Consider the following 17,325-nt stretch of genomic DNA (forward strand, 5'->3'; position numbering starts at 1 on the left):
AACAAATATGTAATTTATGGCACAGCTATCTAATAATCACTTAAATAATCACTGAAATAGTTAAATACTTAGCTCATTTATTCATTTAACAAATATTTGTTGAGTGCCTACTGTGTACTAATCATCATTCCAGGTGTCGACAGCCTCACTGTAAACAAGTAACAAAGGGGAACGTTCATGGCAATAATAACTGAAAAGCACCGTACAATATGAGCCAAACCTGGGTTACCCACACCTGGGGGATGATAAGAAACACTGGTTCAACACAGATTCTCAGGTTTCTTTCTTGCCAATTCCAATAGGAGTGGGAACAAGAGGATCTATATTTTTAATAGGACTTCCACATGATTTTTAACTAGTAAACCTTGGCAATGATCAGTCTGTATATCCTAATTTAATTTTTAAGTATGTGTTCATAAAATTGACTGGAAGGAAAAACATCAAATCTTGTTCCATGTGACAAGACTACGGGAATTTTATACTTTTCAAAGTTTCTACTATTATCATAAACAAATAATTTAATTGCCTTTTACTATCCTGAAATAAAATTATAATAATTCAAAATAATACTTTATAATATGAAATTATAAAGAAAATAATTCATAATATATTTTCGTATGGAAATCTTTGGACAAAAAGAAGTAGTTGTATATTCAAGCATATATGCTGAATCCTAGTATGATTATTGTGGAAACATGAAGAAGTCTTAGTAATGCTCTGAGTGAAACAGGACAATCAGCCATCAATTCATATGCAAGTTGCATTCCTAGAAAATTCGCTCTATATTTAATGCATGAAAAATGCTTAATATATGGCAGACACATTCAAAGCTTAGCTAATTACAGCTTTGTCACTTTCGTGAAAGTCTCGCAAGGCAAGGGACCAATCATCATCTTGCAGGAGTGTCTCACACATCGCAATATTGTAAAACCTGCCACAGGACCTGTCCCACTCACTAAATTTTAATAGTCTTATCATCATGACAACCAAAGTATCTCCCAAAAAGCTTCCCAAATTCCACCTAAGAGAAGATGTCTCCCCTATTTAGAACCAAAAATCTAAAGTTACTATCAGATAACAATTTATTAGGTTTACATGACATGTTTTTTCCACAGTTATGTCCCCAGGACAGTGTCCCACACAACATACCTGGTTGGATTAAAGAATGTGTGAACAAGTAACAAAGTGGAAACTGAATTGTGACACACACACACAGTTACCATGTAGTGATCACTTAGCAATATGCCCTCGATGTTTCTGTCCCATCTATCCTAGTACCACCCCCTGCATGAGCAGGAAGAATTGGATGCTTTCAGGAAAGAAGTTTCTTAACTAACCTGTTCTTGTTCGCTTTTTTGTTTCTACTTCTAACTTAAGTCTTTTCTGTCACAATATGACTGGTTCCCTTTATTTTGACTACATGGAAAGGGAAACATTTAGTCACACATGGGGGATTTTGACCCCAATGTTCAATGTTGCAAATGGAGGAGATCCACAAAAGAAGGGAGTTTCTTCACCGTTTCTGTTTTTCACTGGCACAAATGATTTTAAGTCACTTGAAAACAGCATTTCTCATTCTAGAGTAAAACAGAGTAGTAGTGGCTGGAAGGATAGGACTTTGCCCGTGGTAATGCCTGGCATACAGTCATCGTGGACCACTTCTAGTTATCACAGAATAATTTTATTTAATTTTTATTGATGTAAACAACTGACACAGGAAATCTGTTTCCAGTGGCAGCTTGTCAACAATCTCTGGACTGTGATTCATGTAATTCTTGGTTGAGAAACTGGAAAAATTTCCCATGCCTGCTTATTTTCACCTATTGTATTTTTGCATGTGTCTCATCTGTGGCATATCTTCCCAGGGAAGATGGTACTGGAAGGAAACCAGGAGAAACTCTTCTAATAAGCCAGTTAACTTTACTTCTCTCTCTGTGATAGGAGATCGCAGTAATCAGTGCCCCTCTGGGTTTACGTTAGACCCACTTGGACCTTTTTGCACTGGTAAGTACAGAAATAAATAAAGGGTTTTCTTTTAACAAAAAGTCAATATTAGATGGCATTTAATGGATATCTATTGCCCTTGCCCTGGGTTTTTAATCATCACAACAGTTCTGTAAACGTCCCATTTGACAGCTAAGAAAACAGACGTAGAAAAGTCAAACCAGCAAAACTCACTCAGCATCAAGTGGCAGAGCTACATCTGACTTTAAGTTAATCGCAAAGCCCATGTTCTCTGAATTTGGCCACAGCCAGCTGTGTCAGTGACAGTGACTAAGCATAGATATGGAGTAAGCAGACAGACAACACTGTACTTCATCTGATGGCTTGACTGCCCTGACTGTGAGAGAGCCACCTCCAACACTAACTCACCTAACCCTAAAATTCATCATAGGACAGGCAGGATTGTGGACCTATGACTAATGACTAAACCAATTTTATCCCACGTACCAGTATGAGAGGTACAGATAAGTTAACCACTAAGTAAATGGCTTGGGGAGCTTTCATTTACACACAAAGTGCTTTTCTTTCACTGGTAGGCAATATAATGTAGTCTTTGTGATAAATAGGTGGTCTTTTGACTGCCCAGGTTCAAATCCCAGCTCTGCCAACAATGACCTATATGACATAAAGCAATGTATGTAACTTCTTTGCTCCTCAGTTTTGTTCTGCAAAATGGGGACAGTAATAAAAATACTTATCTCCTAGGAATGCTGTGGTGAAAGAGTCAAGGCAGGTAAAAAGCATTTAGAGCACAGATGATATATTTTAGCTATTAGCGTTGTTCTTTTAGGATATAATCTAAACATCTATTCACTATCAAGCATAACTCATATGCCTCAAATTATTTTTATTTAGTGAATTCATCTTGTGGCACGTAAAGCATTTTCTGTTATATTTGATTCAAGTCATTGGCCTCTATAAGCAATTACTTTTACTGGCTTTAGTAATCTCCCAGAGAGTAGGGAGTTTACATGCCGATTTGGGCCTTTTCGTTTCTTCTTTCAGATGAGGATGAATGTGCAGCCGGGAATCCCTGCTCCCACACCTGCCACAATGCCATGGGGACCTACTACTGCTCCTGCCCTCAAGGCCTCACCATAGCCGCAGATGGAAGAAATTGCCAAGGTATTCACCAATCTCGTAGACACATTTAAGCAAGGGGTCCAGGCAATCTCTGACCTAGAAAAGTGATAGACCCATTCTCTTCTTTCCGACTACTTCTGCCTGCACCTTGGCAGCGAACAGAGAGGGTCTCCATTGGGCTGAGAAAGAAAGAAGGTGGAAACACTGCGCATGTGCTGCCTGCCTGTGTGGTACTCTCAAGGCAGGGATGTCTGGAGGATCTCACTCAAGATCTTGGAAGGGAGAAGTCACTTCTTTTTTGTTTTTTTCTTTTTTTGAGATGAAGTTTCACCCTTGTTACCCAGGCCTGAGTGCAATGACACGATCTCAGCTCACCGCAACCTCCGCCTCCTGGGTTCAGGCAATTCTCCTGCCTCAGCCTCCTGAGTAGTTGGGATTACAGGCACGCGCCACCGTACCCAGCTAATTTTTTGTATTTTTAGTAGAGATGGGGTTTCACCAGGTTGACCAGGATGGTCTCGATCTTTTGACCTCGTGATCCACCCACCTCGGCCTCCCAAAATGCTGGGATTACAGGTGTGAGCCACTGCGTCCGGCCCAAAAGCCACCTACTTTATAAGTGGCCTGATTAATCAGCCAGCCTACGAAGATATTAATCACACCATGCTGCTGTGAGTTTGTCAGCTATATAGCCCACCTGAAGTGACTCAACCAAAAACTTCAGTCCTTCTTGATCTTTCAAGTATCCTTCATTGCTTTTGGTTTCCCTGTTTCACAGCAGGTTCTTAGGTTGGGTGTTCTTCAGCTCACCTCGGTTGAACGATTCCCTCTGTTGCAGATATTGATGAGTGTGCTTTGGGTAGGCACACCTGCCATGCTGGTCAGGACTGTGACAATACGATTGGATCCTATCGCTGTGTGGTCCATTGTGGAATTGGCTTTCGAAGAACCTCTGATGGTCTGAGTTGTCAAGGTATAAAAATGGAGGACTTTTATGTTTATGACAGTAAGAATGAGACCCCCTTTTGACTCCTCGAAAGTTAACTCTCTCAGAAACTCCAAGAGGAAGGGACCACATAAAAGGGAGAGAGTGAGGAGTTACCCAGCCAGTGAGACTCCTGTCTCTCTGGAGAACGCAAACCTGAACGTCCTTTTATGTGTTTTATAAGTTGAGCTTCTTGATAAACTCTTATTCAGATACATTCCACACTATTTTAAATATAAATAGCACAGTGGTTTTCGGTGGCCATTTGCCTGTTGGCATTTGAGAGAGATCATACTGCACAGTCCAGTAGAATCTATTTCATAAAATTCCACTGCATAAGACTTCCAGAATGTTTGTTGAAGGATATTTTTAATAGACTATTTTTAGAGCAGTTTTAGGTTAACAGAAAAGTTGAGCAGAAAAGACATAGATTCCCCTTCCCTCCACACACAGCCTTCCTCACTATCAACATCCCACACCAGGACAGTACATGTGTTAGTCAGTAAACCTCCACTGACATCATTATCACCCAAACTCTAGCTTAAATTAAGCTTCTCTTGGTGTTACATGTTCTAGGAGTTTGCAAAAATGTATAATGACATGTATCCACCATGATAGTGTGGTACAGAATAGTTCATTGCCCTCAAAATTCTCTGTTCCTCACCAAATCATTTGTTTCCTTCAGCCTCTGGCAACCACTGATCTTGTTACTGTCTTCGTGGTTTTGCCTTTTCCAGAATGTCACATTGTTGGGATTATACATTGTGTAGCCTTTTCAGATTGGATTCTTTCACTTAGTACCATTTAAGATTCCTCCACTTCTTTTCATGGCTTGATAGTTCATTTCTTTTCATTGCTGAGTAATAAGTATTCCATTGTCTAGACACAGAACAGTTTATCTACCTAGCGAAGGACATCTTAGTTGCCTCCAAGTTTTTGGAAAATATAAATAAAGCTACTGTCAGGATTTTTCATAGAGGAAAAGACAGTAGATCCAAAACTGAATGTCTACCAATAGCAGAATAAATGAAGCATGGTACATCTATACCATAAACCATTGTGCAGCCATGAGAAAAATCCAGACATAAGAAGGTATGTATAATTTTGCAGAAAAGAACATGTAACTGGAAAAACAAACAATAGCCAGAGGAAATGGATCTGTATATTTAGGTGGAGAGATTTATGTGAACACAGAAGAAATATATTATTATTCATACTATCTTGTTAATGTTTGTCTTTGGTGTGCAAGAAGGGTAAAAAGGGAGGAGGGAGCCCAAGCAAAAGATGAGGAAGAAGAAAATAAACTACCCTAAGACACATCTTTTAAAAGTTTACGATCACTGTCAGGCACAGTGGGGCACACCTGTAATCCCAGCTACCTGGAAGGCTGAGGCAGGAGAATTGCCTGAACCCTGGAGGCAGAGGTTGCGGTGAGCTGAGATCGTGCCATTGCACTCCAGCCCGGGTGACAGAGACTCTGTCTCAAAAGAGTATATGATCACATCTGTGTCTATATAAGTTAACACATTGTAGATTTTGAGAGGCTAAATTAAAAGATCCAAAATAGGAAACATGTACAGAAGAAGAGACACTGGCAATCTCGAAATGTAAGGTAAGGAAGTGAAGAGCCGAACTAAGGTGGTTTTTCTTTTGAAGGGCTTGAAATACAGCAAGAGAGAAGTGGCAGGAGCTTGAGATGAGTATGGACCTAAGAGGATTTGTTTTTGAGAGGAAAACATGACTATAAGAAGGAAGAACTTTATATCTACAGGTTTATTGGAAAGATGACAATAAGAAGGAAGAACTTTTATTATTTATTTTTATAATTTTAAGTTCTGAGATACATGTGCAGAACATGCAGGTTTGTTACATAGGTATACACGTGCCATGGTGGTTTGCTGCACCCATCAACCCATCACCTACATTAGGTATTTCTCCTAATGCTGTCCCTCCCCTAACCCCCTACACCCCCCTGACAGGCCCTGGTGTGTGATGTTCCCCTCCATGTGATCTCATTGTTCAACTCCCACTTAAGAGTGAGTACATGCAGTGTTTGGTTTTCTGTTCCTGTGTTAGTTTGCTGAGAATGATGATTTTCAGCTTTATTCATGTCCCTGCAAAGGACATGAACTCATCCTTTTTTACGGCCACATAGTCTTCCATGGTGTATATATGCCACATTTTATGTGAAGGACCTCTTCAAAAAGAACTGCAAGCCACTGCTCAAGGAAATAAGAGAGGACACAAACAAATGGAAAAACATCCCATGCTCATGGATAGGAAGAATCAATAGTGTGAAAATGGCCATACTGCCCAAGGTAATTTATAGATTCAATGCTATCCCCATCAGGCTACCATTGACTTTCTTCACAGAATTAGAAAAGATTACTTTAAATTTCATATAGAACCAAAAAAAGAGCCCATATAGCCAAGAAAATACCAGGCAAAAAGAACAAAGCTAGAGGCATCACACTACCTGACTTCAAAATATACTGCAAGGCTGCAGTAACCAAAACAGCACTGTAATGGTACCAAAACAGAGATATAGACTAATGGGACAGAACAAAGGCCTCAGAAATAATGCCACACATCTATAACCATTGTATCTTTGACAAACCTGACAAAAGCAAGCAATGGGGAAAGGATTCCCTATTTAATAGTGTTGTGAAAACTGGCTAGCCATATGCAGAAAACTAAAACTGGACCCCCTTCCTTACACAAAAATTAACTCAAATATAAGACCTAAAACCATAAAAACCCTAGAAGAAAACCTAGGCAATACCATTCAGGACATAGATCTGGGCAAAGACTCCATGACTAAAACACCAAAAGCAATGGCAACAAAAGCCAAAATTGACAAATGAGATCTAATTAAATTAAAGAGCTTCTGCACAGCAAAAGAAACTATCATCAGAGTGAACAGACAACCTACAGAATGGGAGAAAATTTTTGCAATCTATCCATTTGACACAGGGCAAACATCCCGAATCTATAAGGAACTTAAACTTATCAGAAAAAAAAAACAACCCCATCAAAAAGTGGGCAGAGGATATGAACAGACACTTCTGAAAAGAAGACATTTGTGCAGCCAACAAACATATGAAAAAAAGCTCATCGTCACTGGTCATTAGAGAAATGCAAATCAAAACCACACTGAGATATCATCTCATGCCAGTTAGAACGGTGATCATTAAAAAGTCAGGAAACAACAGATGCTGGAGAGGAGGTAGAGAAACAGGAATACTTTTACACTGTTGGTGAAAGTGTAAATTATTTTAACCATTGTGGAAGACAGTGTGGGGATTCCTCAAGGATCTAGAACCAGAAACCCCATTTGACCCAGCAATCCCATTATTGGTTATATACCCAAAGGACTATAAATCATTCTATTATAAGGAAACATGCACACATGTTTATTGCAGCACTATTTGCAATAGCCAAGACATGGAACCAACCCAAAGGCTCATCTATGATAGATTGGAAGGACTTTTAAAATGCATAGAGGGAGGGAATGATTGATGGACCACAGTCCTCATCTTAGTGAGGAAGGGGAAGATGTGCTGCAGAACTCAAAAGCTGAAATAGAGTGACTTTTATTCAGTGGGAGAAGAGGGCTTTCTCCCTCTGGGACTGGAGGAAAGGAAAGGAAAGAAAGTATAAAACCACAGCCAAGTGTCCAAGAATCTGAAGAGTTCATGCCTGCACATTCTTTTTGCTACACTATGACCCGGATGCTGTTTGGGAAGTACAATTTTGCAGTGACTGCAAAGGAGGAGAAATGCTGATGTTAATGCATCAGGCACAAGGTGATAAAGACCTGCACCAGGCTAATAGCAGCAAGAAAGGGGAAGAAAGGTCAGTTGCAAAAGACCTTAGTGGTGTTGGGGTTTTTTCCTCTGTCTTCAGTATCCCAGTCTGTCAGTAACATTCCAGGACTGAAACTTCCTAGAAACAGGAGTGAGAGCCATATGGCAAAACACTTAAAGTAGAGGAGTGTTTCATGGACATAGTTCTGTATCATTAGCAGATGTCTACTTTTTTTTTTTTTTTTTGAGATGGAGTTTCGCTCTTGTTACCCAGGCTGGAGTGCAATGGCACGATCTCGGCTCACCGCAACCTCCGCCTCCTGGGTTCAAGCAATTCTCCTGCCTCAGCTTCCCAAGTAGTTGGGACTACAGGCACGCGCCACCACACCCAGCTAATTTTTTGTATTTTTAGTAGAGACGGGGTTTCACCATGTTGACCAGGATGGTCTCGATCTCTTGACCTCGTGATCCACCCACCTCGGCCTCCCAAATTGCTGGGATTACAGGCATGAGCCACCGTGCCTGGCCCGCAGATGTCTACTTTTAAGAGTCTTGAAGAGAGATACCCTATCCAGCAATTAATTCCATCAAGTATTTAGCAGATCACATGGGTGCAAATATGTTGGATAGGTTTTATTGTTTAAGAAGATCTTTATATTTAAGAAGATCTTAAATGAGATAATGACCTCAAGGATAAACATTTGGGGTAAATTAACTCAGGTTTCCTAGTAGCATATAATAAAACTTTTATTTTATTTAACAGATATTAATGAATGTCAAGAATCCAGCCCCTGTCACCAGCGCTGTTTCAACGTCATAGGAAGTTTCCACTGTGGATGTGAACCTGGGTATCAGCTCAAAGGCAGAAAATGCATGGGTAAGAAAAGGGCTTTGAATTTAAAGGAATGACAATTCTATAACTTCTTAATGATGTCTAATCTAAAAGCATAAGCTGTGTCTTGGTACTGAGTCATATATAGGATATCAAGCATGCATCATGTATGTAATCCATGCAAAACAAAAATGAAGACAAATGCTATGTTTTATGAGTTTTTCTAATTACCTACTGATTTTTCATAACATTTCCAATTTTTTGCAAAAGTATTATATACATATATGTATACACTTGTACACACACATATGTATATATAAGTTAATATAGTGTATATTTTATTTTTCTAGGAGGAGGAAATGGTTGGTATGGCTGTCTGCTCTGTGAAGCAATGTTTTGTTTTTGTTTTTGATTTTGATTCTGTTTTAAAGTGTGTTACATACATTGTTGAATTTAAGAACTTTAACTTTATACAATGATTAGGCAATGAATATTTATATAATATATACAATATAGGGATGTTAATACATATATATATGATATATATTCATGTATATAATATTCCTAAATCATATATATATATATATATATTTTTTTTAATCCCTAAAATCCAAAAGTATCATTTTTCTGGAAAAGTGGAATAAATCATGTTTTCAATCTACATTACTTTGTTCTTTTATCAAGATGTGAATGAGTGTAGACAGAATGTATGCAGACCAGATCAGCACTGTAAGAACACCCGGGGTGGCTATAAGTGCATTGATCTTTGTCCAAATGGAATGACCAAGGCAGAAAACGGAACCTGTATTGGTAAGTGGCTGGCTGTTTCTGTGACTGATATCAGTTTACCATCAATGAGTCAAGTAAGGCATTCATTTTCAAACCTATGATTAGAGTAAATTTAAGCTAACAAGGAAATCTTTCTTTTCCATAAGTACTCCCAACTTCTAGGATGATTGAGCTCTGGGTCCCAGGGTCATGACTATTCCTGGAAATGGAAGCTTGCTATGAAAACCTATGAGCACTTTGAGTCCTATCAATTAAACATTTGGTTTACCTAGTTTAATATCCGCAGCACTGATACTATCTCACATAATTTCTAACATGAAATTTAGCATATATGTTAAGAATTTCATAAAGGGTAAGAAAGATGTTTGTAGAGATTTATTAACATTCAAAATATAATTATTTTGGTACCACATACTCATTAACTGTCAAATCCATGACCAAACAAATGATAATTTACCCAGAATTTATGCTTTGCCTGTCTATTCTGCATCTGCTGAGTTAGCAGATGTCACATTAATGACCAGACAAAAACGTAAATTATATTTCTCCCGACGTTTGTTCTGTGTATGCCGATTCCGTACCAGCCTACCCGAGTTAGCACAGCTGGTAACTGCAGGATTTACAAAAATAAAAGAGTACTATTCCTGATCTCATTCCTGCTAGAAAAAAAACACACATACAGGAGAAAGAAATAATTTATGGGTTAAAGTGGCCTACTCCACTCCCTCTACGATACCCCCTCTCCAGAAAAAACAAAAATCTACAATGCAAGGTGAATGAAACAGTAGAAAGAAGAACAAATAAAATTGCACAAGAATACCCGAGAGAGTGCTGTATCCAATTGGAGTCACTATGAAGGGGGTTGTGGAACTCATTGTTCCTTCTTGACACCTATCTAAACTTGGACAAGTCTTACGATCACACAGAAATTTGAGTTTAAGTTTCTCATTGTAAAAATAGCACAGTTTTTCTTTAAAAACAATCAATTCTAAAATATTGATTAATAAAATTATAGTGTCTCTTGAATTTGTTTCAAAACAGTATGATAGGGTTGTGGGGTATAGACACAGATGAAGGAATATTGGCCGTTGGGTGATAGTTGTTAATTTCATGGTGGTTTAGTATAATTTTAAAAAAAACTGGTGATGGGAATTGAAGTATCAGATTTCAAAGATTTGTTTCAACTCTCACACTGTAGATATAGGTCAGTACTTTCCTTATCTTTTACGAGTAGCAGCCAACTCTGTCAGAAGCTTGACACCAGACTGGCCAACATGGTGGAACCCTGTCTCTACTAAAAATACAAAAATTAGCTGGGTGTGGTGGCGCACACCTGTAGTCCCAGCTACTCTGGGGGCTGAAATGGGAGGATTGTTTGAACCCAACAGGCAGAGGTTAGAGTAAGCTAACTTTGCGCCACTGCATTCCAGCCTGGGTGACAGAGAGGAAAAAAAACGCAGTGGTGCAATGTTAGCTCACTGCAACCTCTGCCTGCTGGGTTCAAGCAATCCTCCCGCCTCGGCCCCCAGAGTAGCTGGGACTACAGGCATACACCACCACACCCAGCTAATTTTTGTATTTTTAGTAGAGACGGGGTTCCATCTCAAAAAAAAAAAAAAAGAGTAACAGCCAACTCAGACCATCATGTACAGTTACATGTAACTGCAAATATTTTAGTAAATTGACCCTAATTATGTATAAGATTAGTGAGACATGAGATGAGTTGAAAGATCAGAAATGGTTTAAGAAGCTACAGCAAAAATCTAGCTGGGTGGGACTGGAAATGGGGAGATACATGGTTTTGTATCTAAAGGAAATAGAACTACCCAATCTTGGCAACTGAGAGGATAAGTTAAAGAGGACTGACCATAGTACTTTGTACATAGCAAGTGTTCAAACTAATACTAGAAACTCTTTTAAAAGAAATGCTTTTTTTTTTCTCTTTGAGAAGGAATTGTCACCCAGGCTGGAGTGCAGTGGCACAACCTTGGCTGACTGCAACCTCCGCCTCCCAGGTTCAAGCAATTCTCCTGCCTCAGCCTCCCGAGTAGCTGGGATTACAGGTGTGCACCACCACGGCTGGCTAATTTTTGTATTTTTAGTAGAGATGGGATTTCATCATCTTGGCCAGGCTGGTCTCAAACTCCTGACCTCGTGATCCACCCACCTCAGCCTCCCAAAGTGCTGGGATTACAGGCATGAGCCCCCGCACCCGGCCAAAGAAATGCTTTTTAATAGCAGGAATACAGAACATCATTTATCATTTAAAGCTTGCTGGACTTGAAACACAGGTGTGCTGTTATCATAAATAGGGGAGTAAGGATGAGGCTCTGAGGGTGTGCTGGGTTTGAAGTAGTGGTAAAGCAAGGGAGATGGAGATGTCAGACTAGCATCTAGAAACATAGATCAGAAGCAATATGGAACCATTGCTCTCAATCTGCCTACATTCTAATCGTTTGTATAAATAAGAGGCAAAAGGAGGAAGGGGTATAGAGAAGGAGAAAAAAAGAAAGCCGAGAATTAAACTCTTTGCACAATAAGGAGCCAGTTAAGAAGTGGCAAAGCTGGGACGTGATTTTCTGATTCCAAGTAGTAATCTGGTATGATCTCAACTACTTGGTGAGAAATACAACCTTTGGCAACTCTACAGAATGCAACTTTAAATACAATTACTTTTGGTTTAAAAGAAGAAATGTCACTTGTTATTGCCTCCATGTCTGTAGATATTGATGAATGTAAAGATGGGACCCATCAGTGCAGATATAACCAGATATGTGAGAATACGAGAGGCAGCTATCGTTGTGTATGCCCAAGAGGTTATCGTTCTCAAGGAGTTGGAAGACCCTGCATGGGTAAGTTAATAGGAACTTGCTGAGCAATAAAGCTACTAATGTGGTTACCTAGCCTTAGCATCTCTGGGCCACTTTATCATCAAATGGCCTTTTGTTAAAATTAAAAGGTATGTAAATTGATTTAAGTCATTCCATATAATTTGGATACTTCTTCAGAGACTTCATATTGAGCTCAATTTACACTGAAATTTCAAGTGATAATAATCACTGTGTGCTTGCTATATACCACACGTATCAAAGTGAGGTTCTGATATAGTTGCCATAACAACTTAATTACCAGGATGATCTCATTATTTCTCTATGCAAATGACTTAAATGTTTGCGTAGATACACTTTGAGTATGAAGTATAACTGTATGTACAAGTTAATTACCAAGATGATCTCATTATTTCTCTATGCACATGACTTAAATGTTTGCGTAGATACACTTTGTTTGAGTATGAAGTATAACTGTATGTAGTATGGAAGTTTAGGTGTGAAGTATTAAAACAGGGACAAAATTTAAACAAATTCATAATTATTACTTTATCACGTATTTGATGCTTACGGTGTGCCATTCCCTTAGCTAAAAATACCTCTTTCATTTCTCCCCAATTGCCTGTTTGTTTTCATCTTGATTATATTTGAATATGAAGGTAAATAGAAAATATCTGTAAGAAGATAACCACATATGTTTGGTAAAAATTAATGCATTGATAATCAAGAAATTGATCTATCAAATTGTAGTCTTCCTTAGAATATTTAACTGCACTGAAATAATGTGTGGGCTTTTAAATACTAGCTTCTGGGTTTCATGCTATGCTTTTCAAATTGGTTGCCTTGTTATCTACTTAACCATTATTGAAAGCAGATCCTCCCAAAAAGACTTAGCTCTGTCTTTATGCATGAGCCCCCGCACCCGGCCAAAGAAATGCTTTTTATTAGCAGGAATACGGAGCGGATCTATTTAGATACCATCATTTATATATAGGTTAACATCTTGATCAGCCATAACAGTGACTTTTCAGAACGAAATACGTGTATTTGTTCACTAATTTGGCCAGCAGTTGGATCTCAGACGTTGGGCTAGGGAATAAAACAAGGAAGAATGCAGAACCATTGCCTCTAGATAGAGTTAAAAGATTAATTTTTACCTACTTAAATAGTTTTTAAAGCAAAATTTCCTCTTTTATTCTACTTTTCTATATTCTTTTCTTTCGTGCCACTGTGGTGATGAATTAAAGAATTTGGTGTTCATTCACTTTTCCAATGTATAGGAAGAGTTGCAAGTACAGACTCCGTGTGCTGACCTAGCAATAGAAAGAAAATAACTTTTTAAAATGTTATGGGTTTGGTCAGTTTATATCTTAGGAAGAACTGGTTCTATGTCCCTGTTTTCTTTTTAATCTTTTGGGGGAAAATGCGCTTGGCTTGTTTATTAATTCAAAATTATTAATTCAGAAATAAGAACATTTTAGTCTGTAGTTTTGCCAATAATCCTACTTCTAAAACTTATAATGGTATGGAAGATTAGAGACACTAGTTACCAATATTATAACTAAATGCAAACTAGAGATGTGATTTCATTTTCCCTTTACTGACAGAATTAATATCTACATTAGCTTTTGAGCTCTGGTTTTTGTGTATTTAAGACCACATTTTCCCATATGTTGTTTGTTTGTTTCTACTGTTCACAGCTTGATTTGGCACAATGATATCAAGCCCATTCCTTCATTTATTCAACAAATGCTTATTGAGCACCAACTTTGTGCTGGATTATGGTCTAGGTTGTAGGATTACATCACTAAACAGGGCAGACCACGTCTCTGTCCTTGTGGAGTTTACCTTACAGGGAGAGAAAGAAGAATCACAAAACAAATATACAATTCCAGATAGTGATATGTACTTTAAGGAAACATAAAACACAGTAAGGAGAAAGAGGTACCCATGTTGGGGCAGCAGCACTGTGATCCAAGCAGCCTGTCTGAGAGACTGGACAAAAGGAAAGAGCAGCCTCTATGGGAAGTTCTGAGCAAAGTGTATTCCAGGTGAAGGAGAAGCCAGGGCAAAGTCATTGAGAAAAGAATGCACGGACCATAATCTAGGAACAACCAAGGGGTTAGGCTGTGAGAGCAAAGGTAGGCAGAGGATGAGGAGGATAAAGAGCCCATGATCAAGAGCTTGATGGGAAAACATGGAAGGTCTTGAGTAGACAAGCAGTGTGATGTGGTTTACATTTGGAAAAGATTGTTCTGGCTGCTGTGTGGAGAATTAGGAGGGTAATGATGCTTGCAGAAAGACCAAGTCATTTAAATAAAAATGTAAAAATAAAACGAGTTACATATTTTTAATTATGTATGGACGTATTAGAAAGCTTCCAACATTGTCAACCCCAGTAGAAAAATCAGAATTCCATCTGAAATATTTGTCAAAAGAGAGAAAAAATAAGAAATTTCCCACATGTACACATGATTGTATTAAGAGGTACTATCTGAGACAATTTTTTACAAGCGTAGTTTGATGAAAATTGCATTGATTTGTGATTCCACACTCTCTTGTGCCTTTTTTTCCCCAGAGGAAGATACACAAATTTGAACAATTTAGGATGTCTCCACCTAGTTGAACTAAGAAAGCTTAGTGTAGTATTCCTAAGATTTAAAATGTTAATGTTACACTTAGAATTACATGTAAAAATGGATACCAAATTAGCCCAAACCCATCAAGGAGACAAGGCTGAAAACAGAGCTCCTTGGAGAAAGTCAGAGGGGTATGGATTCACAGGACTAGTGTGTCTGGTTTTCTCAGCCACTTGCTGCAATGTGAATGTTCAAATAAAACGTGTGCATATGATATAGTATTTAGGGGAGATTTGCAGAATCTGTCTATATATTCGTAACTGAATGATTACAGCTTTCTCAAAAGTTCACGACAGTTGAGAAATTACTGTATGCCTGACTTTGGAGGGTAACAATGTCTTCAGTTTGTTTCACAAACTCATTCTTTATTCCTGTGTTTTGTGTGTGTACGTGTGTGTGTTTTTTTCTCTTTTTTATGTATCATGGCACACGAGCAGACATTAATGAATGTGAACAAGTTCCTAAACCTTGTGCACATCAGTGCTTCAACACCCCCGGCAGCTTCAAGTGTATCTGTCCGCCAGGACAACATTTGTTAGGGGACGGGAAATCTTGCGCTGGATTGGAGAGGCTGCCACATTCTGGCACTCAATACAGTAGCTATAACATTGCACGGTTCTCCCCCGTGAGAAACAACTATCAACCTCAACCGCATTACAGACAGTACTCACATCTCTACAGCTCCTACTCAGAGTATAGAAACAGCAGAACATCTCTCTCCAGGACTAGAAGGACTATTAGGAAACCTTGCCCCGAAGGCTCTGAGGCAAGCCATGACACATGTGTAGGTAAATGTCAGCCGTATTCCATTTCCTTTCTGTGGGCTCTCTTACTGATCAGAGTCGAAGTCTGCGTACAGCACCTGTGATTGTTTGGGGGCAGTGAACTACATCTGATCTCAAGTCCTTAATGACTCAAAATTTTAAGACATTTATTTTGGCGCCTAAAACTATTACAGACTTGAGTCAAATAAATGATGTATTTATATGTGGGCATTCTAATAATTTATTGTGTTATAGTAAGTTTCTCTGTTTGATCACCCTGAAAGCGTTACTAAATTTCATGCTATATAGACATGAATTTCAGTGGCGTCCAGAATATGGTTTATTTAAAAGAGAATATAAATATTGCCATATAACGTAATGCTATCAGATTATGGCCACATCTGATTGATGCGCAAAAGCAGTGGTTTAAAAGTGAAAGTTTCAGCTTCTCAGTTCACTGCTTGTTCTGTATGACAACCGACATCCCATTGACTGTTGCTCCATAGTCCCCATGGAATTGCTGTTTGATTACTATGTACGTTTGTATGTCACTGAAAAGATAATATGAGTTGGGACAAAATTAAGTTGTTTGCTCTAAAATATGTGCTTTCAGTCTCTCTCTCTAAATTCACAAGTCTGTAATTTCATTTGTTTGCAAAAGTGAAGTATAATTTTTAACTTAAGAGTTGAGACCTTGTTTTCAGTTAAGTTGCAAACGTTATCATCTGTCACTCATTTAAGTCAATTTTCTGTGAACATCTCCCTTTTGCATGTCATTGACCTAGTCACCAAGGGGAATTAGCAAGCAGGAATTAGTTTTACTATTTGTTAGCTTGAAAAAGAAACCAAAGAAAGAAAGAAGGCAAGAGGAGGGAAATAAAGAGGGAATGAAGAAGAAATTGCTTAAAGATCACCATGCCAGCCTCATTTTCTTACATTTCTTATCAGTGCCCTACACTTCGCTTATTCTCTCCTAACTATGCTTTCTGCTAAATATTTTCTTTTGAACATATTAAACAGTCTTCCCCTTCTATCTTCAATTTTTGTTGTTTCTTTTTCCACCCTTTCCCAAGCCCTGTTCCTGCATTACTATCTTCTCAGATGTACTTCTTGGTCAACCTTAGGTGGATTCGTCTTCTCATATCCTCTCTACTCAGTTGGACCTCAGTCCCTCTGGACACTCAAACTTTACCCTTTGCTTTTTAGGTTCATATAAAAATATGCACTTTTCTGTCTAGATACTCTGATGTACCTGCAGCTTAATATAAAGAACATGGAAACTTCTCCCTTGTGATGAGCTTCCCAGAACTGCTGGCAGTGCTGCTTGCTTCGACTCACCAAACATTAATCCATTCATTGACAATTCTCTATATATTTTGTTGCATGTGGTCAAATACTGTTTAATTGCTAAATACATGGATTCCAGTGTTCTTGCTAGTACATTAAACAGCACTTCAATCTGCTACAAATCACTGAGTTTTGGTAATTTTTTATGCCCACAGTTTTGGTCTGACTCTTCATTAAAGTTTTTCACTATCCTTTAATTGACAGAATTAATGTCTGACATTTTGTCTTTCAGAGTTTCTTCCAAATAA

At 38.4% G+C, this 17,325-nt stretch overlaps 1 protein-coding gene across 10 annotated transcripts in view; it reads left to right on the forward strand.

Annotated features, from left to right (window-relative positions):
* The window catches only part of HMCN1 (hemicentin 1), a 532,161-nt gene that overhangs the window by 503,973 nt on the left and 10,863 nt on the right, over nucleotides 1–17,325 (forward strand). For 6 of the 10 annotated variants that reach the window (XR_013529004.1, XM_035280045.3, XM_035280037.3 and 3 more), the window contains 7 exons: nucleotides 1,942–2,004; nucleotides 3,010–3,129; nucleotides 3,926–4,060; nucleotides 8,642–8,755; nucleotides 9,395–9,520; nucleotides 12,223–12,351; nucleotides 15,404–15,754. Coding sequence is in view for 8 of the 10 variants with exons in the window: in XM_035280045.3 (XP_035135936.3) it covers nucleotides 1,942–2,004; nucleotides 3,010–3,129; nucleotides 3,926–4,060; nucleotides 8,642–8,755; nucleotides 9,395–9,520; nucleotides 12,223–12,351; nucleotides 15,404–15,754 (1,038 nt within the window). In the remaining 2 variants the exon portion in view is untranslated. The remainder of the gene's footprint in view (nucleotides 1–1,941; nucleotides 2,005–3,009; nucleotides 3,130–3,925; nucleotides 4,061–8,641; nucleotides 8,756–9,394; nucleotides 9,521–12,222; nucleotides 12,352–15,403; nucleotides 15,755–17,325) is intronic. The other 4 variants (XR_013529005.1, XM_035280041.3, XM_035280039.3 and 1 more) reach the window with 3 other exon arrangements.

Source organism: Callithrix jacchus, chromosome 18, assembly GCF_049354715.1.
Source record: "Callithrix jacchus isolate 240 chromosome 18, calJac240_pri, whole genome shotgun sequence".
NCBI lineage: Eukaryota > Metazoa > Chordata > Mammalia > Primates > Cebidae > Callithrix > Callithrix jacchus.